The sequence below is a fragment of the Salmo salar genome, chromosome ssa20, assembly GCF_905237065.1.
Source record: "Salmo salar chromosome ssa20, Ssal_v3.1, whole genome shotgun sequence".
Classification (NCBI taxonomy): Eukaryota; Metazoa; Chordata; class Actinopteri; order Salmoniformes; family Salmonidae; genus Salmo; species Salmo salar.
In genome coordinates, this window is record NC_059461.1 from 92,180,108 (window position 1) to 92,197,345 (window position 17,238).

The 17,238-nt window shown below is 42.2% G+C and overlaps 1 protein-coding gene across 2 annotated transcripts; it reads left to right on the forward strand.

The window, feature by feature from the left end:
• Nucleotides 1-1,961: 1,961 nt before the first annotated feature.
• Nucleotides 1,962-6,942, forward strand: cysltr2b (cysteinyl leukotriene receptor 2b). 2 transcript variants are annotated; one of them, XM_014163681.2, is made up of 2 exons: nucleotides 1,962-2,294; nucleotides 3,268-6,942. In XM_014163681.2, the coding sequence occupies exon 2, from the start codon at nucleotides 3,280-3,282 to the stop codon at nucleotides 4,648-4,650; it is 1,371 nt and encodes a 456-aa protein (XP_014019156.2). In that variant the 5' UTR covers nucleotides 1,962-2,294; nucleotides 3,268-3,279; the 3' UTR covers nucleotides 4,651-6,942. The 2 variants fall into 2 exon arrangements, with proteins under 2 accessions (XP_014019156.2, XP_014019155.2); XM_014163680.2 differs by having other exon boundaries at nucleotides 1,962-2,290.
• Nucleotides 6,943-17,238: the final 10,296 nt, after the last annotated feature.

The window sequence follows — 17,238 nt, forward strand, 5'->3', positions numbered from 1 at the left end:
TCAATTCATTTCAGTTTGTTCGTTTGACCTTGCTGTCAGGCCTCATCAATTAAATCATACAACAGGATAAATACACGCGTTCCACCGGACAATATAAGAAAAATAAAATGTTTTTGACCTGATAATTGATCACATGGTGCAAGAATGGATGCAATTCATGTATTATTGAATGTTATGATGGACACAGCTTTGTAGAACTAAAACATACACTAAACATACCTCCCTTTGACAACGAATCGTTTGTGGTGCTGCAGTTGGAACTATATCACCTTCACAGCAGTCAGGCAACGCCTTCCACCAAGAGTCGTTCATAAACTAGTCCGGCTGCAGACACAACTAGACCTTGTTTCAAATGCATCAATAAATACTATTATTTGTATGCCTAGCGATCAATAAATGTACATTGTTTATTAAAGCACACTTTTACAAGTCTCAGTCACAAATAACAGCTCCAATAAACCCCTTGTGGTGAACGAGAGGCTTATAAAATCATGACGAGTTTCCAGTTCATCATTCACCGGTAGAGGGTCCTGCGTGCCCTGGGCATTATTGACTCAAATGATCGAAATGAGTCGAAAGAATCGTTCTTTTGACTGAACGAGTCGAAAAGATCAGTCAGTAAAAAGGCAGAACGTCCCATCACTACTATTCAGACAGTACAAGTTGACTGCCGAGTTCATATCTTCATCGATGGGGGCGGAATATTATAAATATATATATATATATATATTCAAGCACATCCGTCCTGCGCATTCGTCAGCAAGATGTGATTGATGGGCACACTGCTGCAGGTTGATTTGAAATCATTCCTTTCCAGTGGACCTAAAATATGTGTTTTATATGTACTGAAGATGATATAACCTTCACCATTGTAAAAACATATTTTGGAAGCTATAGATAATAGAAATGCATTTATTAATGTCTACATTCGTTTTTGCCACGTTTATTCTATTACAGACACTTAAATGCCTACTTTCAAATTATGTGAGCTAAACATTAAAAAAAAATTAAAAAAGATATCAAAACATTTTCCTTAAAGTATCATTTTTAGAGAGTACTAATGTTACCATCCCCACTACAACAATACAATACCTTGAAACGTTCAATTGAAATACTGTAGAATTCCATTCATTCCCATGGAGGCCTGTTCCTACCGGGGATTACCAATATGGCCGACTAGTGGCTTCAAAGCTTGTTAATTGCCAATATACAGCAAATACAATCCAGGGTTTATATATATCGTTGCCTAAAATGCATGTCAGTGCAGGCTTATTGAGAGATACAGTATCTTTAAGATAAGAGAATCTTGGCACAATCTTTTTTTATTATTCCCTTTTGGTAACCATAATATATTTACCTTTTAAGTAAACATATAATATATTTCACCCCTACCTTACATTAATTGATTACTAGAACATCTAAATGTCCAATAACCTACTTTTTTGGTTACCTAAAGGGGGGATTTTTATTTTTTTTTACCCAAGATTTGATCTGCAAGCCATGGGTTTGTGTTTCTCATTAACCATGCACAAACATGTAATTTAAGCTACTGGAAAGGAATGACTTCTCAAGTTAAAAGGCTCCGTAAAGGCCTAATGTCAGGGGTTTTCATCTGGTTGTTAACTTTGAATCGATGAATGTGTATTAATAGATTTTTCTCCATCCTTGGCAAATCTCTGAGGACAACGGTCTACTGTACACTGTGTGCAGAGAACGTCTCCGACTACAGTCATCAACCAGCCACCAGAGTTTATAATAATAACAATGAATTGATTTATTGACTGATTTGAAACTGAGTTGCATGAAAAAAAAAGTATTATGTCTCACCAACAAATAAACAAAGTTTTGAAAATGAAAAGTCAATAAGCAAGTGTTTATGAATGCAGAAATACAGGCCATGCATACACACGTTTAGACACATTTTCTTGGCTTGGCGCCTGGCAACTAGGAATGCTGGGGAGGGCTATGCAGGTTTCTTTTATCAAATTCATCTTTAAAAGGACATGTGTAGCTTTACTGGAAGAGCCAAACTAAATGGGCGGGGTGAACGACAACTTGACAAATGTTATTATAAAACTACCAACCAGGGAGGCAGAAAGTCAAGTGGCTCTTCTAGGGTTGATCCTGCAAACAACGTTACACAGCTTAGCCTACTCCACTCCACTCTGTAATGAAGTCTCGCTGTGGCAGTAGGTACACCTCTGGATCTGTAGATGAACTGAACAGCTGCTGATCGTCGAGAGAGTGTTGACTGAAAAGTCAGGGTGCTTCTCGTCATTAGTGTATCACAGTAGGTACAAATCAAATCATGGTCAATTGTTTTTGCTTTTTGTTTTAAGATTGATTGTAGTTGCAGCTTTTGGCTGTGTTTTTTGGCATTTGCTACAGAACGTGTTGTACAATGTGTATGGTGGATTATTAAGAAAATACATACACAAAGTATTGAGTATTTAAAGCTTCTAAATGCTGTGTTAATGGATAATTCTTACAATATTGAGAGTCCATGGGATGGGGGTGTGAAGTATTTTGGCAGGTAAATTTATAGCAGAAACTATTTACACTCAGGCCATTTTGGCTTTTACAAATCTCCTGAACTAACCAGTGATTTACCATTTTAGTTATTGTTCTGCTATTGTTCTTAATCTTTACAGTTAATCACTCTCTTCTCCCACTATTTCTCGCCCACCTCAGTTGTAATTGTTAAGAATCCTTTCTTATCACAAGTGAAAGCAAGTTTACACTGCGGGGCAAGAGAGGACTGGGGTATTTGAGAACGTCTGATTTTGGAGAAGCAAAACTCCATTGTGGTCCCAGACGATGTGGTAGATCAGTGATAACTGAACAGGGTTGTGGTTTGTAGTATTATGTATATGATGTAACGTGTCACCAGGATGAAAGGAAATGGTATTTAGAAGTGTAAATGTCAAAAAGTCTCGTGCCAACCACAGATATGAGGAAATGCTTTGAAACACTCCTGTAGTCTGAAGTGAGTTTGAAACCTGCTTGTTGTACTCCAACTTCCGCATGAATTCTTTCACCCACGGAGGAACACCTCGTGCTGCCGTGTAACTGTTGCCATCACAAATCTTGATTTCACTTGTAGCTTCCCCCCCCCCATTACATCACTCTCTCTTCTGTGTGGACTCAAGGAAAAGTGCATGTGAAACAGCTAACGGGGATTCTAATAAACTGATCTCTCTCTCTCTGCCTCGTTCTCTCTCTCTCTCTCTTTCTCCCTGCCTATCTCTTTCTTTCTCCATGTTTTAGGAGCAATCTAAAATGAAAAAATTAGTCATCATGGAAGACGGAAACTTGTCCTCTAACTGTTCCATCAGCACGTTCAAACACAGTGTCTACCCACCCACCTACCTAGTCATCTTCCTCCTCGGCCTCACCTTCAACCTCGTCTCCCTCTGCTTCTTCGTCAGCATCTGGAGGATTAAGAAAAGGTTTACTCCCGTCAACCTGTACATGGTCAACCTGCTGGTGTCAGACTTGATGCTGGTGTGCTCCCTGCCACTCCGAGCCTTCTACTACTTCACGGAATCTAGCTGGGTGTTTGGAGACATCGCCTGTCGTGTTATGTCCTACATCTTCTACATCAACATGTACGGGAGCATCTACTTCCTCATGGTGCTGAGTGTGGTTCGTTTCGTGGCAATCACCCAGCCGTACAGGTATATGAGCATGCAGAATAGCCGTAATTCCTGGCTGGTGTGTATTTTGGTCTGGCTGCTGGTGTCGCTAGCCTCTATCCCTATGCTGACTTCAGGGACCGTCATAGACGCTTCTGGTAGAACCAGGTGCTTGGAGCTCAACCCAGAATACAAACTCATTCACATACGCACACTGATCATAGCCAACCATGCCACTTTACTCCTGGGCTTCATTGTTCCCTTTGCAGTCATCTCTATCTGTTACATATTTGTGGTGCGTAGCCTGCTGAAGCTGAGGAAGGTTGAAGGAAGGACAAAATCCAACAACAAGAAGTCCATGTCCCTAGTTGTAATAGTCCTTAGCATCTTCCTAGTGTGTTTCCTGCCCTACCACGTCATGCGGACTGTCTTCCTGGAAGCTGAGATGCAGGTGAGGGATAAAGGGTATGGAGATTCCTGTAGGTACATAGAGCGTGTACGCAAAGCAGCTGTGATCACTCTGTGTCTCGCAGCGGGGAACAGCTGCTTGGACCCACTCCTTTATTTCTTCGTTGGAGAGAACTTCAGGGTTTTCTGTCAGGGTGCTTACAAGGAGATGGAGGCAAAGTCATTGGCTAAGACAGAGGGAAAGAGGAAAGGTCCGACAACAGAGCTACGGGAAGGGACACGTCCGACAACAGAGCTACGGGAAGGGACACGTCCGACAACAGAGCTACAGGAAGGGACACGTCCGACAACAGAGCTACGGGAAGGGACACGTCCGACAACAGAGCTACGGGAAGGGACACGTCCGACAACAGAGCTACGGGAAGGGACACGTCCGACAACAGAGCTACGGGGAAGGGACACGTCCGACAACAGAGCTACGGGAAGGGACACGTCCGACAACAGAGCTACGGGAAGGGACACGTCCGACAACAGAGCTACGGGAAGGGACACGTCCGACAACAGAGCTACAGGAACTAAACACTCCAAACAGCTCCAGACCCGATAGTTAGCCTGGGACAGGTTGCAAGTGAAATATGACTTTCTTTGATGGCTTTGAGAAGAAACTCTAGAGATGGTCATTTTCTTTTTCCATAAAAGACACTGCTGACAACCCTAGAAGGGAATATACAGCTAGATATATCAATACAAATGATGTGTCCCACTGTGTATGTATCCAGTCACCTCCTCATTCATTTTTCTTAATCTAATTGTTGTAGGCCTAACATGTTTACTATCAGGATATTCTATGACTTGTCCAATCCTGAACCGTTGCAATATACAGGTTAATAATTATTTTAGTCCTGTTCAAACAGCAACTTCTGGAGAAATCAGACACACCCACCAGACACACCCACCAAGAAATCAGACACACCCACCAAGGTACAGACCGACAGGATTGGACAGCTCTGTAGGTTCTGAATGGAAAGCACCAATCAGCATGAATGAGTGATAAAGTAGAAGTCAAATCAAACATTTACCGTGAAATGCTTACTTACAAGCCCTTAACTCTTCTTGAACTGTAGTGTTGGTTAAGAAAATATTTACCAAGTAGACTAAAATAAAAAGTTATAATAATAAAAAGTAAACGAGGCTAAATACAGGGAGCACCGTTACCGAGTCAGTGTGCTGGGGGTACAGGTTAGTTGAGGTAATTTATACATGTAGGTGGGAGTGAAGTGACTATGCATAGATATTAAACAGCGAGTAGCAGCAGTGTACAAAAAAGGAGGTTGGCAATTGTATAAATTGTTCAGTAGTCTTTGGGCTTGGGGGTAGAAGCGGTTGAGGAGCCTTTTGGTCCTAGACTTGGTGCTCTGGTATCGCTTGCCGTGCGGTAGCAGATGGGAGAACAGTCTATAACATGGGTGACTGGAGTCTCTGACAATTGTATGGGCTTTCCTCTGACACCGCCTATTATATAGGTCCTGGATGGCAGGAAGCTTGGCCCCAGTGATGTACTGGGACGTTCGCACTACCCTCTGTAGCGCCTTACGGTCAGATGCAGAGCAGTTGCCATACCAGGCAGTGATGCAACCGGTCAGGATGCTCTCGATGGTGCAGCTGTAGAACCGTTTGAGGATCTGAGGACCCATGGCAAATCTTTTCAGGCTGCTGAGGGGGAAAAGGTTTTGTTGTGCCCTCTTCACGACTGTCTTGGTATGTTTGGACCATGATAGTTCATTGGTGATGTGTACACCAAGGAACTTGAAACTCTCGACCCGCTGTTCGGTCCACCTTTTTCTGTAGTCCACGATCAGCCAGCCTCTTGGCGCATCACTGTTGCCAGGCGTAGTTGTCTTCCAGCTTATATTCGTGTGTGCACCCGAGAGTCAGCACCCCAAGGACAGTTCGTTTTATGCTACAGTTATTTTCCACTCTACCAGTCCCTCATGTTCACATGTCCTTGAGCGGTTTCACAACCAGGCAGTGTGTGTGTGTGTGTAACGCGTGTCGTGTGTGGAGGACCAAGACGCAACAGGGAAGTGTATACTCATCTTCTCTTTTTAATATTGAGGAAGGAGAAACAAATATACAATTAACGGAAACGACACTAACAGTTCTGTCAGGTGACAAGCATAAAACAGAATACAACTACCCACAATCCATAATACAAACAAACCCCTAATTATAGGACCTTCAATCAGAAGCAACGAGGAGCCGCTGCTTCCAATTGAAGGTCAAGAACAAAACTGCACATAGAAACAGAGTGACTAGAATAAACATAGAAAATGCCCTAACATAGAACATATACCCAAAACTCTAGACCACTCTAATCAAACACCCCTTGTCTATACACATAGACTAACAATCCCCGAAACATATAAACAAAATACCCCCTGCCACGTCCTGACCATACTAAACACTAACAAATAACACCTTTACAGGTCAGAACGTGACAGTGTGTCACGAGTCTAACTCAGCCTACGCCGTAGTAACCCCCCCCCCATTAGTCACATCTTATTATATTTTGCTCAGTCTATGTCAGCACAGCACAAACCTGTTATGTTTAGCATTAATGTATTGCTAAGCTATGCACCACATCTAGTTTAATAAAATCCCAACAGCAGGTTACCTTCGCTTCCTTGGGTACAGGGACTGTGGTGGTCTGCTTGAAACATGTAGGTATTACAGACTTGGTCAGGGAGAGGTTGAAAATGTCAGTGAAGACACTTGACAGTTGGTCCGTGCATGCTTTGAGTAGATGTCCTGGTAATCCATCTGGCCCAGCGACTTTGTGAGTGTTTTGTTCACATCGGCTACGGAGAGTATTATCACACAGTCCTCCAGAACAGCTGGTGCTCTCTCTCTTCAGTGTTGCTTTCCTCGAAATGAGCATAAAAGGAATTTAGCTTGTCTGGTAGGCTCGCATCACTGGGTAGCTCGCGTCTGGGTTTCCTTTGTAGTCCATAATAGTTTTCAGGCCCTGCAACATCCGACGAGCGTCAGAGCCGGGGTAGTAGGATTCAATCTTAGTCCTGTATTGATGCTTTGATTGTTGGATGGTTCGTCTGAGGGCATAGCGGGATTTCTTATAAGCGTCTGGATTAGTCTCCCGCTCCTTGAAAGCGGCAGCTCTTGCCTTTAGCTCGATGCGGATGTTTCCTGTAATCCATGGCTTCTGGTTGAGATATGTACGTACAGTCACTGTGGGGACGACGTCGCTGATGCACTTACTGATGAAGCCAATGACTGAGGTGGTAAACTTCTCAATGCCATTGGATGAATCCCGGAACATATTCCAGTCTGTGCTGCAAAACAGTCCTGTAGTGTAGCATCCGCGTCATCTGACGCACTTCCGTATTGATCGAGTCACTGGTGATTCCTGCTTTCGTTTTTGCTTGTAAGCAGGAATCAGGAGGATAGAATTATGGTCAGATTTGCCAAATGGAGGGTGGGGAGAGCTTTGTATGCATCTCTGTGTGTGGAGTAAAGGTGGTCTAGGATTTGTTTTCTCTGGTTGCACATGTGACATGCTGGTAAAAATGTGTTAAAACTGATTTAAGTTTGCCTGCATTTAAGTCCCCGGCCACTAGGAGTGCTGCTTCTGGGTGAGCGTTTTCTTCTTTGCTTACGGCCTTATAGAGTTGGTTGAGAGCGGTCTTAGTGCCAGCTTCGTTCTGTGGTGGTAAATAGACGGCTACGAATAATATAGATGAGAACTCTCCTGGTAGATAGTGTGGTCTACAGCTTATCATGAGGTACTCTACCTCAGGCAAGCAATACCTCGAGACTTCTTTAATATTAGACATCGCGCACCATCTGTTATTGACAAATAGACACACCCCCACCCCTCGTCTTACCAGAGGTAGCATCTCTGTTCTGCCGGTGAACGGAAAATCCCGCTAGCTCTATATTGTCCATATCGTCGTTCAGCCACTTCTCGGTAAAACATAAGATGTTACCGTTTTTGATGTCCCGTCAGTAGGATAATCCTAATCGTAGGTCATCAATTTTATTTTCCAATGACTGCACGTTAGCAAGAAGAACGGATGGCAATGGAAGTTTACTCGCTCGCCTACGGATTCTCAGAAGGATGCCCGATCTGCGGCCCCTTTTCCTGCGTCTTTTCTTCACGCAAAAGGCGTGGATCTGGGCCTGTTCTAGTGAAAGCAGGATATCCCTCTCGTCGGACTCGATAATGGAAAAGGTTTCTTCTAGTCCGCGGTGAGTAATCGTTGTTCTCATGTCCAGAAGTCATTGTCAGTCATAAGAGACGGTAGCAGCAACATTATCTACACAATAAGTAAAAAAAATAAGTTACACAAAACACAAAAAAAACGAAAAAAATAGTACAATTGTTTGGGAGAATGTAAAATGTCAGCCATGTTATTTGACGCCATCTTCTTATGTAAGGAGGAGTTTTTAATACATACAGCAAAAACAGGAAGTGCCCATTTAAAGCGTTTAAAACCAAGGTATAGTCACAACATTAAAATCCATCCGTTTACATGCAAGGCTTTGCCACCACCTATTTGTGAACGTTTACCCACTGTTATTGAAAATAAGAATTTGTTCTTAACTGACTTGCCTAGTTAAATAAAGGTTAAAATAAAAACAGCTGTGGTATATCAGACCATATACCATGGGTATTACTGCTCTAATTACCTTGATAAGTAGTTAAGTATCCAGGTGTTGCGGTGTGCTTAAGAACAGCCCTTAGCCTTGGTATTGTAATGTCTAGATCTTATAAACCCAGGGTCATTACAGTATATTGGCCATATAGCCCCCTCGGGCCTTACAAGGTATATTTGGAATTCAATGGCTATTAGTGAATTTTTTACACTTTTTTTTTTGTTTTGTTTGAGCTGCTTTTGAAAGCAAAAGTCTAATTGAAAACCGTATTTTGTTTTGTTTAATTCGACGGATGGTTTAGTCAACTAAACCAGCAAGTCTGTTGGGTTACCACGGCAACTACTGTAGCTATCTAGTAAACTTGCTAGCTACTTCAGTGAATGTTGAATACATTTCTACCGGCAAATGTGTTAAAATTATAGCCATGGTATAAAAAGGGATGTTATGCTTCTGTGGAAAATAATTCAACTCAGTAGGAAGGCAGGTGCAGAAGGAGCGTTTGATGCAAGGTAAAAAAACAGGAGATGCGTACTGAACATGAAAACAAACCAATACTGTCTGATGACTGAGGCTACAGAGGGATAAATAAAGAGAAGATAATCAAGGTCATGATGAAGTCCAGGTGTGCGTAATAATGGTTGCCAGGGCCGGTGGTTAGTTGAATATCCCTGACATACAATATTCTTTTGAATAACAAACACATTACAGGTGAAAACAGCCTACAGTAGCCTATCAATAGCACATAATGGCCTACCTGGGATGTTTATGAGGGGGATTTGAGCATGCAACATTGGGCTAGGGAACTTGTAGCTTAAAAAAAATAAAAATAAAACTAAGTTAACCCTAAAAATGAAAATATGCAACCTCTCAAAAGCCGCCTTTCAAGTCTCCCTGATCTCTCAAAGTTTGTTCTCAAAAAACATAGAGAGTTGAATGGTCTCAGACGGTTTCGTAGCTTGGTGACAAACTGTCCACAGAGAGAGAAGGCCCTTTCTGCATCCACGATGTCGCCTTTATGTCGGGGAGCGCCTTAACCAGCTGGTGGAGGTGTCCCGATCTTTGTTTGTTGCATCAAACAATGCCAACTCCTTGCATAGCCGCAGGAAGAAGGGATGCTGAAAAATCCCTATACAAAAAAAAACAATAATATATATATATATTTTTTTATGGAGAACATTTTTTATAATCTCACAAAAGCAGTACACTGGGTCTTTACAAGTCCTGTATTAGTAGATCTTTAGCTGTCTGTAGCACAGACAAATTAATATTTATAAAAATGTGATCCTTGGAAAGTCTTGTTCATGTCAACACTTCTCTCCCATGTCAGGAGGGCAGTTCAGTTGTCATGGAGATCACTTGTTGTAAGTTTGTGGTCCTCCCCCTTGTGCACTTCAAGCAGATGCTCCCTACACAGTGTATATTACTCAAAGATTAAACTACATAAAATAGAGGTGCAAGTAAGATGACTTTGACCCACTTATTTTGGACATGTCCTTAGTTATTTAATGACTTATCTAAAGCCTTCGATAAGAGTCACAGTCCCAGAGTCATTGATCGCTCTGTTTGGTACAGTTGATGGGAATAACCAGGAAGGTTGTTATTAGCCAAAAGGCTCATATTGTAATTTTGGAAATTGGAGACTGTACCTACCTTTGAAAATGTGGTTACGGGATTTAGGGAATGTAATACATATGGAAAAGATTCGATACAGTACCTCCAATAGAAGTCCAATGTTATAAAAAATATGGCAGCCGATTCTAGATAAATGGTCTATTCCCCCTTCATAACTGGGTTGATGATCTGCTACTACTGTGTACTATACACCACTTAATGTTAACTACACTGCTTGTAATGACTATATATCTTCTTATAATATCTACCACCTAATAGGATTTTTCATTTTTTTGTATATGCGAATTAAGTTTTGTTTTGTCCTGTACATTTGCAATCCCATTCAACATTACAATGAATGTCAATGTTTGTATCTCCGCCTTCTTTTTGTTCTGTTGGAAAATAATAAACATATTAAAATAATAAACGTATTAAAATAATAAACATATTAAAATAATAAACGTCATCTTCGGGCCTGCTCTTTGACTCCGCATCTTCCTCCTTGGCCTCGAACCAGCAGGTCTTCGACAAGGTCATTTGCTACGATGGCATACTGAAGACGTCGTCGGGTAGTTTGCTCAGAACAGATGGATACCTGTAAATATAAAAATCCACACAATCACTTTCACATAGGTAATTAATTGCATAGTCTGATGATTCACAGAAGATATAATCATAGGCAATTGTTGTAGCCTAAACTATGAGTGTTTTTATAAGAGGGAATAAAACAGCTTTATTACACTATATGCATATGTAACCGATGTGAAATGGCTAGCTAGCTAGTTAGCGGTGGTGCGAGCTAATAGCGTTTCAATCGGGTGACGTCACTCGCTCTGAGACCTTGAAGTAGTTGTTCCCCTTTGCTCTGCAAGGGCCGCGGCTTTTGTGGCGCGATGGGTAACGATGCTTCGTGGGGTGTCAGTTGTTGATGTGTGCAGAGGGTCCCTGGTTCGGGGAGAGGAGAGGGACGGAAGCTATACTGTTACACATAGGGATAATAAAATATAAATTAGATACAATTGCAAGCCTATGCCTGAAGAGGCAGACCAAATTATTTTGCCTCCACTGGCTGAATCTGGTCTCGATGGTATCTCCTGGCGGATCGGGGTTTTATCCAACGTGAACCGAAAGATTCCATCTGCCATGATGAGTGGTGTCCTGCTGGCAGAGTTACTCCACGGCCATTTTGACAGGTTTTGAGACAGGTTAGATTAGCTCTTTCAAAAGTTTCAGCTGCCCATCACTCACAACAAGTCCTGGATTGATATCAATTAGAGCCTTGGACAGTGATCTGTGCAACAGCACATATCGCTCCACCATAAAGGAGAGATTGTTCCAGCGGGTGTTACAATCCAATATCAGGGTCAGCTCATACTCCATCTCCTGTTGCAGGTAGGCCTGAAGCTTATCGTTGCTGACTGTGGCCCTGTGAAAAGTGAAAGTGACATGCAATCTTTCAGATCCTCTCCTCTGTGTTGTACAGATCATCTCTCACATGGGACAGGGCTTCCGATTCCCTCCTCTTCTTCCGTCAGTCCCACTCATCATCATCATCATCATCTCTGCTGTCATCATCACTGGTAAGTGGCTGCTGTTAACGGATGTGTAACGGTTCTCATTTGCTTGTAACGACAACGGAAACAGTGCTGTTCTCTTCCACGGTTTATTCTGCAGACACACACACACAACACAATGAGTAAACTTCAGAGCAACTGAAAATTGATCATGAAATCTCCATCAAAGTTGAACAACTCTTTGTCTTTTTTATAGTAGTCGTAGAAAAGCTAAAAAAAAAAAAATAATTCAACTGTTACCTTTATTTAACTAGGCAAGTCAGTTAATAAGAACAAATTCATACTTACAATATGCATCATTACATCTATAACAACATGACTAAAGAGGAGCGCTCAATTTATAATGGCTCCACCTGGTGGTCATAACGCAGCACCGCAGCACATGGGCTCCACGTATACAGTCATATAACACTGGTCCATAACAGTTTGGGAGCACGTACCTGAAGACACACACACACACACACAAAACACAACGTGTTTTCCTCAGAGCAACTGCAAATCGGTCATGAAATCTGACTGACATGAAATAAAAACACATTTACACTTCACTTGGTGACTAATCTCACTAGCAAGGAAAGTACAGGATGGACGCTAGCTAGCCTTTAGCGTACATATCCATACACTTGTAAATACAGGACACAACTCTGTAACACTATCATATAACATGTCAACATCGATAGTGATTATAAAACAATATCGTTTTCAGCCTTAATACACATTAGATATCATTTTAAAAGTGAAAACACTGGGTGCAGCATGGATCACGGCACATACGTCCATCAAAGTTGAACAACTCTGTGGCTGGATGCTTCGTGATCACGCAGACATATTATGCACAGAGATGCAGTTGCACAAATAATACAGCAGGTGGCTCCACAACTACACATACATACATACATACATACATACATACATACATACATACATACATACATACATACATACATACATACATACATACATACATACATACATACATACAGTCGTGGCCAAAAGGTTTGAGAATGACACAAATATTAATTTTCACAAAGTCTGCTGCCTCAGTTTGTATGATGGCAATTTGCATATACTCCAGAATGTTATGAAGAGTGATCAGATGAATTGCAATTAATTGCAAAGTCCCTCTTCGCCATGCAAATGAACTGAATCCAAATCCCAAAAAAACATTTCTACTGCATTTCAGCCCTGCCACAAAAGGACCAGCTGACATCATGTCAGTGATTCTCTCGTTAACACAGGTGTGAGTGTTGATGAGGACAAGGCTGGAGATCACTCTGTCATGCTGATTGAGTTTGAATAACAGACTGGAAGCTTCTAAAGGAGGGTGGTGCTTGGAACCATTGTTCTTCCTCTGTCAACCATGGTTACCTGAAAGGAAACACGTGCCGTCATCATTGCTTTGCACAAAAAGGGCTTCACAGGCAAGGATTTTGCTGCCAGTAAGATTGCACCTAAATCAACCATTTATCGGATCATCAAGAACTTCAAGGAGAGCGGTTCAATTGTTGTGAAGAAGGCTTCAGGGCACCCAAGAAAGTCCAGCAAGCGCCAGGACCGTCTCCTAAAGTTGATTCAGCTGCGGGATCGGGGCACCACCAGTACAGAGCTTGCTCAGGAATGGCACCAGGCAGGTGTGAGTGCATCTGCACGCACAGTGAGGCGAAGACTTTTGGAGGATGGCCTGGTGTCAAGAAGGGCAGCAAAGAAGCCAATTCTCTCCAGGAAAAACATCAGGGAGAGACTGATATTCTGCAAAAGGTACAGGGATTGGACTGCTGAGGACTGGGGTAAAGTCATTTTCTCTGATGAATCCCCTTTCCGATTGTTTGGGGCATCCGGAAAAAAGCTTGTCCGAAGAAGACAAGGTGAGCGCTACCATCAGTCCAGTGTCATGCCAACAGTAAAGCATCCTGGACAAATTCATGTATGTTTATCCCCGTTTTGTTCCGTTTGCTTCCATTTAAGCAACGTTTTTCAACAGAATCGACAGAATGAATACACCCCTGATCACGTGTAAACACAGTTCACTTTCATTGCAGCCACGCTGTATTCCTTCTCACATCTACGCGCTCTCCTCCTTTCACCTCTTCCCTTCGCTTGTGGACTTTAATGCACAACACATCATGTGACCAGGTGAAAAAAAACGTTTCCAAGCCAAACCATATCATAACCGCTGCACACAGCCCTACATCGTTGTCACCATATTAGCTAAAGTAACATCATAGTCAGCATTGCTAATAGAACTAACGGGTTAGTAAACCCGCTACAATCATGCAGTAACGTTACAGTGTACAGTCACTAAGCAGTTACACCGGTGGGCCCCGGTGGCAATAAATTAGTTATACCAAAAGCTTACCTTGACTTGGAAGAGTTCCAGTGTTGTATTGGAAAGTAATAGCCAGCTAGCTAACATAGCATCCCTCTGTTTGGGCAGGTTGTTTCAGTAGGATAAACTAGCTAGCTGCATTTGCTAGCTTAGTAAGTGAAACTGAAAGTGGAAAAAAAATGCCTCTATCTCTCTATTTCTCTCTTACTTCTCCTTCATTTAGAAATAAATTAATTTGTTCAAAACTGTTCAACTATTGTCTTTCTCTCTCTTTGAGTCAACTACTCACCACATTTTATACACTACCGTGCTAGCTAGCTGTAGCTTATGCTTTCAGTAGAATATTCATTCTCTAATCCTTTGATTGGGTGGACAACATGTCAGTTCATGCTGCAAGAGCTCTGATAGGTTGAAGGACGTCCTCTGGAAGTTGTCATAATTACTGTGTAAGTCTATGGAACCATGATCCTCCTAGGTTTTGTATTGAAGTCAATGTACCCAGAGGAGGACGGACACTAACTGTCCTCCGGCTACACCATGGTGTTTCCCTACAGAGTGCTGTTGAGGCTACTGTAGACCTTCATTGCAAAATAGTGTGTTTTAATCAGTTATTGTTGACCTTCTGTCAAGACTTCCGCCGAAGTCGGCTCCTCTCCTTGTTCGGGCGGCGTTCGGCGATCGACGTCACCGGCTTTCTAGCCACCGCCTCTCCAGTTCTCATATGTCCATTTGTTTTGTCTTGTTCCATACACACCTGGTTTTCATTCCATAATCACACTGCGTGTATTTAGTCCTCTGTTCCACCTCCATGTCTTTGTGTGTAATTGTTTCGTGTTACGTGGTTATCGTCACGCGCCCGACTGGGTTTTCATGTTTCTGTGTTATTTGCACACGGTTAGGTTATTTTGTATTACAGTGTCTTGTATTGAACATTTATTGCGCCTTACACTTTTGCCTTGTGGGCTGGAGGTTTTCAGGACGCTGCGTTCTTCTGTTATCTACTCTACTGCCATAATAAAGTGTGCGCTTGTTCAATACTCCCTGCTCTCCTGCACCTGATTTCTCCACCAGCAGCGCACAGCCCTGACACCTTCTTTGCAAAATAGTGTTTTTTAATCAATTATTTGGTGACACGTGATTATATTTAGTATAGTTTTATCAAAAAAGGATAACTTTTAAATGTTTTACCATTTACATTTTTATGAAATTCACTGAGGATGATGGACCTCCCCTTCCTCCTCCTCTGAGCCTCCACTGCGTGGATCCTTGCCATGCCCATGTTCCAGTGCTCTTGGAACGAGTGGAGATTGATGCTCATGTATCTTTTATTCTGAGAGGAGGTATACTTGTCAATCGTGAGTGAAAAACGAGTGTCCCACTTCACCGTAGCCTGTAGGTGGTCAGCTGGCTTGTCCTTCTCTCTCCATCGGCATACACTCTCACCTTTCGGGAGAGCATGTCAGTTCATGCTGGAAGTTGTCCTAATTACTGTGTAAGTCTATGGAAGGGGGTGAGAACCATGAGCCTCCTAGGTTTTATATTGAAGTCAATGTACCCAGAGGAGGACGGAAGCTAGCTGTCCTCCGGCTACACCATGGTGGAGGGATTTTGGGGGAGGGTATAGCCATCTCGTTTAAGTGCTGCTCTTAGGTAGTTGCATCGTGCCATACCTTTGAAAGGAAAAAAACATTACATTATTTTGGCATTAATACTTGTCATATATCAGTTTGCAAACAACGTAAAAAAACAACTATTGAGTAAAAAAAAAAAAAGCTGCATACAAACATGGTCTCTTTTTTTCCTTTCTTGAGTAAAGCAGCTCCAAAATGCAGGTGTTTCAGCCTAACTCAGTGCTTTCTGTGATGGTGGGGCAGCCAGCGGAAAATACGGATTGGCTCAGTGTTCTGTCTCTCATGGGGACACTACGTCACCGTAAAATCTACGGGGAGAGCTCGAAAATTCAAGCCCCTTGGGTGCTGCCTTTAGAGTTACATTGGAAGTGCCCATCCAAGAAGGCCACGGATAAAATGACGTCAAATCACGTTATATCTACAGTAGCTTTGATTGGACTGACCATGTCAACATCATACTTTAAAAATCTTAGCTAGCAAGCTAGCAGTCATCATCATGAATCAAGTCGACAATCTACTGGAAAACCCTTTTCAATCCTTTTCAATCCTTGTCATATGAACAAAAATTATGAAGAGAAATTCTAGATATAAAACTTATTGTTGCTCATTGGACATAAACATCACACAGTAAGTTGGAAACCGCAAATTCAACAATGAGTGGTTTGGAAGGAATCGGTGGCTAACTGCAAGCATTGCAAAGCAATCACTAGCCTGCTATTTAGTGGAGTTTACACGTGTGGTCCAAATCTGGGTTTAAGGGTCTCTTTTCCAAGCTTAAAAGGATAAACATTTAACATTGGCCATGCTGTCAATCCAGCATGATATTCTGCTACTTGCAAAACAACTGGAAACTCTGAACTGGGAAATCTCAGACTTCAGTGAGCTCAAGACAACTGGGAACTCTGGGGAAAAATGAGCTCCGACTGGTAAAAAACGTTTTGAACGATCATCCAACTCGGAATTCCAAGTCGGGAACTCTGTCCTCTTTCTAGAGCTCTGTCCTGAAGATCACTAACGTCATGATACAACCTTGTTTTTTTCCTGAGTTCCCAGTTGTCTTGAAAGCAGCATAAATCCAGAGAATGACAGACTTTGATGACAGAGTTTGATGACAAAATGTGCCCACGAAGGACCGCTGCATCCCCTTCCTGTTCAAGTGAGCACAGCACAACAAGGTGCTGCTGCATAAAATATGTAATATGCCAGGGAGATATGTATACTGTAGCTAAGAAAGAAATACTAAATGTATGTTGTGTAGTATGCTGTTAGTTGCCCATGTGCCTTACCGTAATCATTTGGTCCCTTTTCCCCTTATAACTTATCCTACTGTTCTGACTTGGTGGTGCACATGTAGCCTATAGCCTGTGTTAGAGAAACAT

What these genes read in the sequence shown, in the direction of transcription:
- cysltr2b (XM_014163681.2), top strand. Translation starts at nt 3,280, where the DNA reads ATGAAAAAATTAGTCATCATGGAAGACGGAAACTTGTCCTCTAACTGT.